This window comes from Strongylocentrotus purpuratus, unplaced genomic scaffold, assembly GCF_000002235.5.
Source record: "Strongylocentrotus purpuratus isolate Spur 01 unplaced genomic scaffold, Spur_5.0 spur5_scaffold_20, whole genome shotgun sequence".
In the NCBI taxonomy this organism is placed as follows: Eukaryota; Metazoa; Echinodermata; class Echinoidea; order Camarodonta; family Strongylocentrotidae; genus Strongylocentrotus; species Strongylocentrotus purpuratus.
In genome coordinates, this window is record NW_022145606.1 from 10,830,992 (window position 1) to 10,846,445 (window position 15,454).

The following is a 15,454-nucleotide window of genomic DNA, read 5'->3' on the forward strand; positions in this document are numbered from 1 at the left end:
ACTACTAGACATATACGGTTTTGACCATGAAGCTGGAATTACCGAAGAACAGTTCAACGAACTTTCTCCGTCACTGGTGCAACAAATCTTGAGTGGAGCATGCGAAATTACAACCACTGAGCCATCGGATATCTCCAAAGCAAAAAGTGAGTAAAAATATTGTGATTTAGTGTAAATGTTTAGATAGATATCACCAGCCTTGTTTTTCATAATAAATGTAATTAACTTCTTTCACTTTCTTGTTTGTTATCACTAATGCCTCCCATTTTGGGGGTTCATTGACTCAGAGGTAGTGATAATATTTTGATTTTGTGTAACTGATTAGTGATTTTGTTGATATATCACCAGCTATTTTTTTCTTAATGAATGTAATAAACTTATTTCGGTTTCTTTCTTATTGTGACTCCCGCCTTCCGTTTTGGGGTGCGTCATTGAAAGATCCCTCTCTTGTGCACTTTCGCTGAGGAATTGTTTCTCCAAACAAATGTCCAAAAACTCGACATGGACTTTGTTTCATAAAGCTTGTTATAATTATCAAGATAAAAAACCGTTTATAAACTATTAAAATTGTGGCGTTTTAGTATAATTATATTTGGGTGAGAGCAAATTTGTATGAAGATAAAAACACGTTTTTATGAAATAGGGCCCTGATCTCCTCTGTATGAAGACACACAAATTTAAGTTAATTTATGAATGAATAATTGCATTGTATTTATCTATTTACGGTGAAAACTCACGTAATTGATAATCAAAACTCAAAATCAGACTACTTAAATATATTTGATGGAATCCGTCGTTTGATAAATAGATAGAACTTATCATTGATGGTCACTTTGCCATCAATGGTAACTTCAATAAAATACTTGATTTTGATTGGCTGTTGAGCAATGTTACCATTGATGGCAGATCGATATACCATTAATGATAATTTTATTCAGCAGGACCCTAATACATGTATTTGATAAACTTGATCTGTTGTTTGATAAATAAATATTTTATTATTTTAATAATCGATTTTGTATTCTATTCTATTGTATCCTCTTAATCAGTGTGGGGATACGGCACTCTAGCAGTTTTCATCATCAGCCTGTTTGCGGTGCTCGGCGGGTTGTTCGTCCCGTGTATGTCAGAGGGTTTTTATGACAAGACCATACAAACAATGATAGCTTTAGCCGTGGCTACTCTGACTGGTGATGCTGTCTTACATCTTTTACCACAGGTAAGCAATGGGCAGCTTATCCCTAAAAGGGATTCATCACTCTTTATTCTTTTTCTTTTTGTCTTTACTTGTGCCCTTTTGTATGCTCTCTAATACATCTGTTACCTTAAGGCCCGGTCCCACTGCACTCACGGATGCAAAGAGGATGTAAAACGTAAACAAAATCTTGCCATCCGTTGGAAAACGCTATGCACCCGTTGTGTACTCATTGCATACGTGTTTCATACGCTCTATCCATCGAGCATCCGTCCACTGTGATTTCATCCGCGCAAAAAGTTTTGAGCTGCACAAAACTTTTAGAACGGATGAACTTCCGCCGTGTACAATGTAAATCCGCGACAAATACGAGCAACAAACGTTCTATGTCCGTTATCATCCGTTAAACGTCCGCTGTATCCTCTCTGCATCCTCGGGGCATCCTCGCAACTCACATCCGCTGTAGCTGAAAACGGATAGAGCTAGGAAAGGGAAGGTACATGGAACGTCTATTCATCGTTAGTAGCACGGAAATAGAAAGGATGTAAGCGTATGCATCTCGTATATAAAGTATTCAAAGCTGTCATCCACTTCCATCCGCATTCATCCGCTAGGCTTCCGATGAACATCCGTTTAACATCCCCGCTACATACTACCCACGTCTGTTATTTTCCGTTCTGTTTTTGCAAATTTTCGCAAATTTTGTCCATTTCTGGAGCGGATGAAACCAGATGGAGCCACCCCCGAAATTTTGCTCGTCCGCTGTGTCCTTTATGCATACGTTTTGTGTCCATCGGCCAGTGGGACCGGGCCAAAAGGTAAGCAATGGGCAGTTTATCCCTAAAAGGGACTTCACCACTCTTTCTTGTTGTACTTCAGCCCTTTTCTATGTTTACTAGGAATGCTGTCTTACCACCATCTTTGAACCAGAGGAAAGCAATGAATATTGAAATCTCGAAAGGGGATTCTACCATTCTTTGTTTTCTTGAGACTATTTAATACTGACTGGTGATGCTATATTACACCTCTTACCATAGGTATTCGATGGTCATTGATATGTCGAGAAGGGAATCATACCATTCTTTTTTTTCTTGAGCCCTTTTGTATGCTGACTGGTAATGCTTTAAATGGAAGTGATTGTAAAAACACCAAGCTTTGTCATTATTTTAGCGTGTAAACAATTGATTTGTCCTGATATATGTTTCTTGAGATGTGACATATCAAAGCTAACATCTGAAAGTATTCATTAAAGGCCCTCATATAACCAGTCCATCTTTCGTTCTTGGAATACGAAGGGGGGGGGGGGGTCAAATTAACATGGGGTAGGCATATGAATAATTTAGTTGTTAGCTTATTGTAATTTGTCTCATTATATGCATTATTTTATATTACCTCTATCGCGCAGTGGAAATCGAATTTCCTGATATGGTCAATACATCATGTACTTATTCATACTTATAAACGTTTCTTTCTCAATCTCGTGCAGGCTGTGGGTCTCCACACCCACGACAGCAGCGATCACAGCGCTCATACGCCTACGAGCCCGGAGATGGCGTATATCTGGAAGTGTCTTGTCGTCGAGATGGCCATCTACGTCTTTTTCGTCTTCGAGCAGCTGACGAGTTTCACGAAGGTAGGCCACAATTTTAAATCATGTGAATTCCAGAAGGCGCGATAGATCAGTTGGTAGAGCAGTGTTCTCGTAATTTGGCGACCCGGGTTCGAAACCAAGGCGCTAGTGCCCTTCGGTAAGGCATTAATCCTCATTACCAGGTCTCTCGGTGAGTTCATATGGTTGCTTACTAACAATTTATGCTTTCTTAGCAGTCAGGTAAAATAACCACCACTACAAGAATCAATTGAACAGTCTTTCAATAGCTATATTATTTATAATGAAAGCATACAAAAAAAAATAGTTATAACTTGATTTTTCGCAGTGAAAGCAAATTAAAAATAAAAAAAACCTAATGTGTCTTCTTCTCCGAACAGATAACGCGTTTCATGAAAGTAGGCCGCCATTTTAAACTAAAATGATGCGTTCTGAACTGTCTTTCGATAGTTCTAAATTGCTTGGTCGGAATAAGCAGATACAAAAAAAAAAAATCAGAGAAATACATGTATGTGCGTTCTTCGTCTAGGAGCAAATTAAGAGCTTCATACAGGTAGTAATATTACTAATAAGATCGATAACGCAGCTACTATATTCTATTGTGATATTTTCATTTTGTTTACTTGAACTTTTTGTGATATTTTGAATTCGGTTTATGAACTATACAAGAAATGTCAGACTCACATAAGAAGAAAATATTAATCAAACAGTTAACAAATATAGGCTTTCATGTTAAAAAAACACGGACCCCTTCGTCCTCCTCTTCAACAAATCCGGAAAAGAAACTAGGAATCTATTTTAATAACTAATAAATCTACATTTGACGAACATTTATAACGCGAATTTGTTGACCAAAAAAAGAAAGGAAAACAAAAATATTATAAAGCATGACTGCTTTGTTCGATGGTATAATGAACGAAAACCGAAGACATTCAACCAGAAAATGAATATAAAACAGACTAATAACGAGTAAGAAACAGGCAACAAACAAATACAAACATTAAAAAAAAAGCAGAGAACACCATGAACATTGAATTCTAGATTTATGAAGAAAATTATATTACGTAACAGTTAATTTGCAACCATATCGCGGTAATGTGCTTTAAAGAAGGTTGAAAATCGCTTAGGAAAACCGTTATCGACCTTTGGTAGTTCTACATACATTTTGACGAAAATTGATAATACTGCCTTTATTGGTTTTGATCAAATACTAGAATGGCTGTAAGCCCCATTTATCAAAGCAAAATAACAAACACATGAGTAAGCAAATACATGCAAGCATGAAAACAATCTGAAAGTCGACGTTTCACATCGAATTTTGTGCGAATGTATTTTCTTTGCGTTCATAACCCTGTTGTGATCGTTTGTGATTATTTCATTTTTAATACGACTTCCCAGTAACTTTTTTAATAACATCCCCCCCCCCCCCCGTCACACAGCAACATTTCCCTCTTTAATCTAGATCTACGGCCTTACTAATTATGAACGTGGAAAACAAATATCGAATAATACAAAAATGTACGTAACTTTGTTGCGTTTTCCTACCTTATGTGAATTCCTCCAATATAATCATGAATAAAATAAATCAATTTCACATAATCCATTTGTATATATAATCCAAGAGCTGTAATGAGAAATGGTTGGTACAATACTTAAGTTTACTATAATGATGTGTGTGAGAACAACGTGCATTTAACTGCACGTACTCAGTTTGTGTGTGTTTATATTTCCATAGTAGCGAAAGTTACGCTATGTAGCGCGCTGCTGTGCCTATGTAGGTTTTCTTATGTGACGCAACAATGCACTGTCTCCAGTGCGCGTAATGAAGGTTAACACGTATAGCGGGTCTTATGCTAAGGTTTTTAGGTAAGGGGGGGGGGGGCGTCGGCTTAACTCGGTAAATAAAATGGGAATAAACGAATCCAAATAATTAATTGAAGGGTGCCTCGTACCTTCTTCAAATCTCGTCATCCTCCCTTCCCCTTCTCTCTCTCCCTCTCTCTCCTCCCTCCTACCCACCCTATCTATATCTCTTTCTCCCTCTCTCCCAATCTCTCTCCCTCTCCCTCTCTATTCTTTCAATACTAAAACATAATAATGTGATATTTCATCGTCATTATCTTCTATATTATCAAATGATTACATTTTTTTCTTGAAATAATTTGATTTACATTGGACAGTGTGGTCACTCCCATCACAGCCATACACAATCCGCAGATGTGGAGATGGCAGCTAAGGGCCAACGAGGGCGTGCTTTGTCGGGACAAGGATCATTTGCTACTGGCAAAAATGGAGTATCTCACTCAGAATCGAAGATGGAACTAGTAAGGTTCACTTTACCTCTTCTCTTTGCTTCTTGAATATATATACATGTTTGCAAGTGCATTTAATGCACTGCACGCATGATAAGTCACAGTAGGATAATGAACGAAACTTGTCGAGTTCATTGTTTGTCTCATTGTGACTTAACCAAGTGCAGTGCATACTGATAATGCACAAGCTAAAGACATGTACTATTTTTTTCATAATATGAGTATAAAGTCGAAAAGTTGATGGTTATTAAAGCCCATTGTCCTACTTGTAGCTATATTTGCTCCCTCTTTATAGAAAACTTCCCAAATCGGTGCCTGTTGTTCCCCCATGATCCTCTTTTTCTTATGTTAGTTGAGAGCTGAGTTAATGAGAAAGCCACCTGTCAGTGACCTCGCTGTGGGGTCTAATCCCTTCTGGCCCAGTAGTATTGACGGTCTTTAAGATCGTTAGAAATTATTCTCAACTTGTCTCATTAACGGAGGACATCTATTATCCTCCGAAATCGACCGTCTTCCGAATACTTCTGCAGTCACACCGAAAAAATACCCTGACTCCAGTCCGATTCTCAACCAAACTGACTGTCTATTTGCCATTCATTCTAATGACATGTGTACATCGGTATGTTGTCGGTCCCGAGAAGGGCCATGTTTCACAGAACTTGTCACCAGTGACAAATGACAGTTTTTGTTATAAGCTACTGAAATCCTTGCTTCTGATTGGTTATCAGCAGATTTGTCACTAAAATTTTGTCCTTTGTCATTGAAAAAAGGCTTTGTAAAACGGTTCCTGGTTTGCCTGAATTACCTTATCACAATCATGCTTCGGTCATACCGCCAAATCGACGACAAACCGACCGATTTTCAGGGGGGTGATTGTCCAGTGGGTAATTGTCCTGATATGGTATTTAGCAGCTCCACATAGTAACGGTGCGGTTTTTCGTAAGATACCAAAGTTTATCGTTATCATTTTCTTCTCATTCATAGACAGCTAATGAGGCAAAGGCATTTGAAACTGAAACACCTCTCCCGACCGAAGATACTGATTGCTGTGTAAGGGGTAAGTTTTGAATTTCGTCACGCAAAGCCTGAAGCCACTAATGATGGTGGTGGTGTTGGTTGTAGTAGTAGTAGTAGTAGTAGTAGTAGTAGGAGTAGTAGTGGTAGTAGTAGTAGTAGTAGTACAGTATAATAATAATAATAATAATAATAATAATTATTAGTAGTAGTGTTTAGTAGTAGTAGTAGTAGTAGTAGTAGTATTAATAGTACAGTCTAGTAGTAGTAGTACTATCAGTAGTAGTAGTAGTCGTAGTCGTAGTAGTAGTAGTTGTAGTAGCAGACGTAGTAGTAGTAGTAGTAGTAGTAGTAGTACATATAGCTCCGTTTAGTCTCATTTCACAACGCCCCCTATCGTCAGAATCAGCAGCCATACATGTTAGCCTATGGAATTGTACCCCCCAAAAAATCGTTAAAAATTCATTTTTTGTTTAAACGAAAAGCACATCCACCCCGACTTACGTTATCACTAGCTCTTTCATTGGAAACCTCATGTCCCATTGACTTTTGGAAGTTCACCCACCGTAATTTGATCAAAATAGGTTGCAAGCTCGTCATTGCCTATAATACACATGTGAAACAAGTCGAACTTTGGACTCAGTTTGCCAAGCGATTTTAAGATTATAAGTCAAGCACACGAAGGATAAGAAGCATGAATTATCATAGATCACTTCTGCTTGGTTCATTATGTCCATTTCATCCAACCCCCACCGTAATTTGTCCATTTAGAAAAAGCAAAAATTTTGCCGAGGTAAGCAAAAACATAAATATTCATGAACGGTCAGGCAATACAGCCTTTTAGTACGTAACGTATAGTGAATGGGAATGGGCGATGATCCGTCCAGTAGGTAGAGTTCAGTGGTTTGCGCTGGCAATGTTCCTGCGAGCGAAAATGAGACAATCGGAGCAATATGGTAGTAGTTGCAGTAGTAGTAGTAATAGTAGTAGAAGTAGTAGTTGTAGTAGTAGCAGCAGCAGCAGCAACAGCAGTAGTAGTAGTAGTAGTAGTAGTAGTAGTAGTAGTAGTTTATGAAAATCATGAAGGGACTCTTTAATACTAAACAAAAACTCCCAGGTTATCATTTGATCATATTTTAGTTCGAATGTATAATAAGTATTTGTATTGCTTATCTCTCCATAATCTTGGCCAAAATTATATTCACACTATGAAGCCTAAGATGCTATTTTAGTACTGATATTATTTGTATTTCGACTGTTCAATGACACTATTAGGTATTTTAGGAATCCTTTGTATAATAGAAGGGTACATTTGTTTTGTATCATTCATTTCTCCATACCTTTGGTTTCAATCGAATATTATTGAATTTCATTACTACGAGCCTACCATTATTTTTAGTCCTTGTCTATTTTTTTTAAAAATTTCTTTGACTGTTTATGATTCTGTTTTCTTCTTCTTCTTTCAAGGTTGCAATCCGGTAGCGATGATGATACTCCTGGGCGACTCGTTGCATAACTTCGGTGACGGTCTAGCGATAGGGGCAGCATTCTCCCTAAGCATCGCTGCCGGACTCTCAACTAGTATAGCTGTCCTCTGCCACGAGATCCCGCACGAACTAGGTAACGAACCTCGTCTACCACCGATGATAGTGATGATGGTGGTGATGATGGTGGTGATGGTTACGGTGATGATGAAGATTATAATGATGATAAATAGTGCTAAAAATGGTTTCGATGATGATGGTTGTGGTGACGATGAAAATGATTGTGATGTGGTTGATGTTAGGGATGACGATAATAATAAAGACCTACCAATAACTGATCCTAAATACCATGCAAGTAAACTAGCTTTCGAAATTGATGTCCAGTTACATTTTTGCGTACAGTGAATTTAAAGCCCCACTGTACTACTTGTAGCTACTTGCTCCCTCTATATAGAAAACAATGCCTAAGCGGTGCCCGATGGTCCCCCACGATCCTCTTTTTTCATATGTTGAGAGCTGATTTGATGAGAAGCCACCTGTCACCGACCACGCTGGGTGGTCTAATCCCTCCTGGCCAAACTAGACGGACGGGCTTTAATTAATTGTTCGACGCTATTCTAATTTGTTCTCTCTAGGTGACCTGGCCGTACTCATGAAGCAGGGCATGCGACTCCGAACGGCACTCCTGTTGAATATGCTGTGCGCTTGTTCGGCATTCATCGGCTTGTGGATCGGGATCCCGCTGGGACAGACCGAGACCGCTCGGGAATGGATCTTCGCTGCTGTTGCTGGCATGTTCTTCTACGTTGGACTCGTTGACATGGTAAGCGGCAGCTGCACGAACTTCCCCGAAGTTTTCCGATAAACTTACCGAATCGTTCCGAAGATATATTTTTAATTTCCGCAAATTTACCCGAGACTTTCTATAAACGATTTTATCCGAATTCGGATCTTCACGAATCTAGGCCAAGCTAGATACCTTAACAATATGTATATGAAATGTGTATGCCTTGTGGTAATCAATTTAGATAGCAATAGAGATAACAACTCAGGATCTAAAAAAAACCTATAATTTATGTTTTCATTTATTTCCTTTCTCATTAATAACGTCAGAAATTGTTCTCTCTTTACCCTGCAAAGTAGGCATATAAGTATCATTTGATCAGAAATGTTTAGAAACATGAAGGGAATCTCATGTTAATGTATATCTTTTACATTCCATACTTCTAAACTTACAGAGGCCACTGTTTCGTAAAAAATTATCCCTGGTTCTAATGGGCCTAGTGATACGATTTTTAGATATTTTTTGGCAATTAGTTTTAATAGCTACGTACATAATGTTTGACCTTCTACGTGTACATAATCAACATCTGTTTTGCAAAATGAACATATAGCATAACAAAATTATAATTAAGTTCCCTAGCGTGAAGGCTCCTGTTGCCTCTTCCAAAAGGCTTTCATAATTTAAACGGAAGTATAATCCTCGCTAATGTTATTATGAAAGGAAGTACAGTTCCAATCTGTTATAACGAGGTCCTTGAGACCATGGAAATTACCTAAATTGTTATATCAGGTTAAAAACAAATATATATATATATATAGAGAGAGAGAGAGAGAGATTGGACCAGCATTAATCACCTTGTTATAACAGATACCTTGTTTCATCAGAGCGCCTTATATCGAGGTTCCACTGTATAAAAGAAGGTAATCATTTTCCTTATCCTTTTCAGCTTCCGATGTTACACCAATACGACGGGAAAAGCAACAAGGTCACCGTGGCTATTCTGCAGAATATTGGATTCTTGGCGGGAATTGGGATTATTCTGTTAATAGCGCTGTATGAGGACGCTATTACAGTATCTATATAGGGAAATATGAGGGTGGAGAGATACAAATGGGACATATAACATAATGCAGAGGCGGCCCTCCCGGGGGGCAGGGGGGCACAGTGCCCCCCCCACTTTTTCAAGCACCCGTAAAGTGCCCCTTTTTAAATAGAAATAGTGCCCCTTTCACTTTGACAAGTGCCCCTATTAAAGTGCCCTTCCCTTTTTCAACTCTGAGAATTGCTCCTTTTACCTGGGCACGTACCTCTTTTCATTCGAGAAGTTCCCATTTTCCTTTGCAAGAAGTGTCCATTTTCCATCCTCATAAGTGCCCATTTGAATCTCTAGTAAGTGCCCCTCGTTAGGTACGAGAAGTGCCTCTTTTCACTTTTGATAAGTGCCCCCTTTACCTCTGATAATTGTCCTATTTAATTCTGAGAGGAGCCTCTTTTACTTTGACAAGTGCCCCTTTCCCTTTGTAAGGAGTGCCCCTACCCTTTTATTAACTAACCCCATTTTAACTCGGATAAGCGCATCTTATATTTCCACATGTGCCCTTTTTCCTTTCTAATAAGTACCCCTTTTTCTAATGATAAGTGACCCATTAAAAAGAGCCCCTTCCCTTCTCATAAGTGCTCCTTCTCTGGTAAATGACCTTTTTCAGGTACGAGAAATTACTCCTTTTCACTTCAGATAAGTGCCACGTTCACCTCCGATAAATCCCCTATTAAAATCTGATCGGTGCCCAACTTCTTTCAACTAATGCACATGTTCCTTCATTATAAGTGCCCCTTTTTATATCTGGTCATTGCCCCTTTTCAGGTGCGATAAGTGCCCCTTCTCACCTCTGATAATTTCCCTTTTAACAATGATACGTGCCCTTTTCCTTTCTAATAAGGGACCGATATTCCCTTTTCATAAATGCCCCTTTTCACCTCTTATAATTGCCCCTATCAAAATTTGATGGGCCCCCTTTCCAACGACAAATACCCATTTACTATTCTCTTTACTGACTTTTTTCATCCCTGGTGAGTGCCTCTTTTTGAGGGTGTAAGAAGTTCCCCATTTTCACTAATTACTCTTAGTACTTTGGCACATGCTCCTTTTCATTCCTGATAATTGTTCCCTTTTCCTCTCATCATTAAACGCGCCCTAGCTAATTTCAAGCGACTAAGAGCAATTTCCCCCAAAGATCGCTCGCTACGCTCGCACGCATCTATAGATGATATACTTATCAAAGGTCATTTCAGTCTTCCGTCATGAGAATGTGCTTATAACCCCATTAGGATTGGGTTTTTTCCTCTTTAAAGTAGCTTGGCGAAGAAATTTCGCATAATCATTAAAAATGGGCAAATTATACATGTCCGGATAGCGTAGACCAATATGAAGACACACATTCTGCTCTAAAGTCTTGTAAATATAAATGAAACGCGGTAAGAAGCTTTTTCCAAGAACCTTAATTCTCAGAACTACAATTCCTGGCTTTAACATTTTGTTTGGGCAGTAGGCCGATTATGACGTCCCTGGTTGGGCACGATCGCAATTCTCGGCCTCAAGCTCGCCTCTCGCACAGCTCGCGTGCGGTATTTTGCATAGCTATACATTATCCAGACTTTGCATGCTTTATATCCTGACCAGAAAGTGGAATAACAATCTCTAGAAATCATGTAATTAAATTTAATATTAAGCAAATTTATGTAATATAATACGAGGGGTGAACCGTGTAATTTGATTTGTCCAAATACCCTACCGTTCTGTGTAATTTGCTGAGATGTTTTGTATTTGTTCGGTCATCATGCCTTGGCGTGATAGTGATTGCTGTTGATTATACGGAGACCATGATGAGTGAATCGCGGGCGTCCTTTTGTATTATTTTGTATGATGTCCTGCAGGCTGCAGTTCTATTTATGAATGGTGCATATTTGTAATTGATTTTCGCCAAATATAATCTCACATCTAATCATCTTTGTTTTATTATCCGTGAAATTTGCCAAAAAGCCCCACACATCCCGAAAAATTTGAAAATGTCTCGCCCAGTCATGACAGATCGATCGCCAGTTAAGCGGGGCTGGGGGAGCTGAGCGGCAGCTGGCAACTCGGCCAGCTCGCGCTGATATGCTATCACTTGACCTGTACCAGCATCGACGCCGTCTTCTCCGAATTGTTCTCTTTCTTCCATCTCTCCTACATCCCCATCACCATCATCATCATCACTATCACTACCAGTACCATTATTGTGGAGCTGTGCCCATCAACTTCGAATTCTAATTCGAGTAAAACCTCTTCTTCGAGGTCGGGCATTTTGATCAGATATTTAGCGTTCGAGTGGCATTTGTAAACGTATAATGCATGCAGGCGAGAGTTGTGTGAGAGCTTGAGGATCGCACTCTCGCTCATGTGCCAAACATACGTCACAAATCGTACGTCACAATAGCGGGCCGATCAAGGGCGGAATAATCGGGTAGTAATTTCACCACTTTTAAAAGCAGATAAGTCAAATCTGTAACAATTTTTGAAAACTAAATATGAACCATTCGAAAGATTGTAACATTAACTTTGCAATGATGCCAACATTATTAAGGTTAAAAGCCTTTTGAAACCTTCGCTCAGCTTGTTTAAAAGATCTAATTTTTCGCACCGCGACCTCACTCATCATAACATTTTTCCTCGCTCGCTTCGCTCGCTCGCAAACAAGGTTTTAGACAATCAAAACCAACTGCAAATCATGATGCTTAAGAAATATCTTGTATGGTGTAAAAGTGAAACAAAATGAATCATCCCTGATAATTGTAATCACAATGTAGGGGTATATACCAATGTCTAAAAAATTGTATATTTTCACTGAGATTTCCCTTTGTAGGTGCCCTTTTTTCCAGAGAGTGCCCTTTTTTCTTGGTGCCCCCCCCCCCCCACTTTGGAAATCGCTCGGCTGCCCCTGACATAATGTGCGTGTGTGTGTGTGTGGGAGAGAGAGAGAGAGAGACAGACAGAGGGGAGGAGGGGGGCAGCAACATTACCCAACGAGACAATAATCTTCTTATTACCATATTCCAGTGTTAAGAACTCTTTGTAAACAGAAAACCTAAAGGATGTCGACATCGTGAGAGCCAGAATCTCGTCATCTGATCATCTGTTCGATGAGATCCGGGATCTTGCCCTCTTATATCTGAGTGGCACTTTTAAGCTTTCACAGTCTTGCGCATCTTTTAAAACATTTTTTCCTTCGAACATTGAATTAAGTCATGTGAAATTTTGTCCTTGCATGTCAGCCCCCAAATTTGTTGTTGTTTGTGTAATTATTCAAAATGGTGTAAAGAATATACGTAGTGAAAACGAATGTTTCAATATGAAGAATATATAATTTATGGGTAAAAATGTGAATTGTACGACCTCGTTTGCATGAATTTTCCAAAAAATGAAATTACCAGTTTGTATTTTATTTTTTGCGGTCGGCCTTTTCATGGCCGAGGTCTAAGGAGGGTGGGGGGGGGGGGGGCATTGCTAGAGGTTGCATGATATAATCAATATATATTATAATTGCATCGAGAACGATGCGGATATCTTACTGAACACATATATGCTGCAAATTCTATTCACAGATGAAATTATATGGACGCTCTTGTGATATGCAATAAATTGTTCATTTTATAATATTAGTATCAATTATAGCCTCTTTTTACTTCACGACGAAGAAAGTCGAACGATAAATTTAGAGAACATGAGAGAAAGGTAGAATAAATGCAACAAGAATGGTAGGTCTGAGAAAAGAGTAGTCCAGAATCTGGCCAGTTCTTTATATTCCCTGCCTACACAATCATTTGATTCAAACCGCCGAAGATGGCGTTATAATTATGCTCTAACCAGCCCAGCCTGAGAATTTTTGTTTCGCCGGGCGTCCTAATTTAATATCTTCGGCTGCTGGGGGGAAGTAGCGTTTGTGTGGTGGGGATCAACATTAAATAGGCCAGATTCTGGACTAAGGAAAATGGAGCAATAAGCAATGAGAGGGATAAGAGAAAATAAATGGGGGAGAGACAGAAAGAGAGTGGGAGAGGGCGAAATTCGATGGAGAGGGAAAGAGAGAGAGAGAGAGAGAGAGGGGGAGAGAGAGGGAGAGAGAGGGGGGGGGGGGGGGGTAATAGAACATTTTACATATTTTATGCAGACCTTTGGAATGAAGATTCTCTTGACGACTATACAGCTCGTCAAACATTACCCCGACATTTCGTGAATAAAGGTGTATGCCTCACAAAAGTTTGGGTACCGTACATGACCATGTGATTCAAAGTACGCCTCATAAAGCTAGTGTCCTTACTCCTTCCACTGAATTTCTGCTTAGTACTCTTTTTATTTTCAATTGACCCCATAACAATGCTCAAAATTGGCAAGCATTATTATCAGAGCTACCAAGTGTCACGCATTAGGCGTGGCGCCCGGCCCCCCCACTCAGAGGTCGGAATGACCGCATGCGTGTTGCCAAAATGTCCGGTAAAGGGGTATTTTTCGTGCGACAAATTCCGGCCCGAGAATTGTAAAAAAAGGGATGTATTTGACTTTCCACCCTGAGATTTCTTTAAAAAGGGGGTGTTTTTCTTTTTTTCTCTCATCTCTTTGGACTCCTGAGAAAATATTCCGAATTTAGGGGGGTACATTGAGCATTTTTTCTGATTTAGGGGGGTCTCCAAGGCAGGAAAAGCCTGTGAAAAGCCCGCGAAAGGGGGGTTTGGAAATGTTGGCAGTCCTCAGATAGGGGGTGCTTTCAAAAAGAGGGTACGAGCATATGCGTACCCTAAATAACACTGAGTGGGGGGGGGGGGGGGGCCGGGGCGTGACGTCACGCATTTGGAGGGTCTGAAAACGGCTCTCACGCACGGCGCGCGCGCTAGATTAAAAAAAAAAACGCCATACCTATACGTGTGTTATACCCTCGCACGCGCGCTCGCGCGCCGAAAAATGAAAATGTCACGCTTTGCCGATCTTTTACCTTGGCGTCTCTGTATTATGTCCAATAATCACACTGAAAAATATCACATTTACAAGAGGTATGAATAATTAAGTTGTTGACTGTATGTCCACTACCATAAGCATTGAAATCTCTCATCTCTAACAAGGCAATGCAGTTTAAAGAGAAAGTTGAGTTCTGGGAAGAGGTGAAAAATAATTTGTGAGCATTACTCATTCTTATTATGCAAGTGTGGAAGAACATCAGTTAAGACATATTCCCTGAAAAGCATGGCTCTTCAAATGCCGTCATATTCTAAATATGAATGTAACATCGTAACAATCGGGGGGGGGGTAGCTTTTTACGCCACGTGTTCGTGTAGTCCCATATACATCTTTCTGTGCAAGTGTTTGTAACTTTACCAAGACTTGACCACATTTCTTATCATTTTGATGATTCCAGAACCTTGCAAAACACACAAATTCTTATATGCTAGATGATCAACCTTTTCTTGTCGGTTCCACACCGTTTCTTTCACAATGCAATCGCAAGACCAAAACTCAACTTTATCTTTAATACAAGACCGTTTGAAGATAAGCTTGAGTAGTGGTAATTATATAAAATAAATTCTCACATAATCCAACACTGAATGTTCAAGATGATCAATTAATGACATGCGCCAAACGATTTTGGTAGAAAATGTATAGGGGCTGAGTAGAGAGCTTAGAAGGAAATGGAAACCCTGGTAGATAGGCTGGACACCATGTGCTTATGATGAGGAAATCCGTGTAAGTAGGCCCGGCACCAAGTGCTTATTTAAACACAGGTCCTTATGTGCAAATGAGAGTTGTGTGGGGGCAGGGGGGGGGGGTTGTAAAGATGATATCCAGTAATATTTCGTGAGGTTGTTTTTTTATCTTACTGGTTCAAACAATCAATCTACTTGGGCACAAACAATCCAGAATGAAACAAATAAAACCATGTTCTAGACCTTAATATAAATGAACATGTACATGTAGCTTTACAATTCAAATAACACAACAATGCCGAGAAAATACATTTTCAAGGAAAA

The 15,454-nt window shown here is 39.4% G+C and overlaps 1 protein-coding gene across 1 annotated transcript; it reads left to right on the forward strand.

Annotated features, from left to right (window-relative positions):
* Window positions 1–22: 22 nt before the first annotated feature.
* Window positions 23–9,482, forward strand: LOC115927218 (zinc transporter ZIP10-like). The gene is made up of 8 exons (XM_030992744.1): window positions 23–146; window positions 1,050–1,219; window positions 2,682–2,828; window positions 4,985–5,128; window positions 6,101–6,173; window positions 7,598–7,750; window positions 8,250–8,437; window positions 9,345–9,482. Coding segments are annotated over exons 1-8 (1,014 nt in total). The 5' UTR covers window positions 23–145.
* Window positions 9,483–15,454: the final 5,972 nt, after the last annotated feature.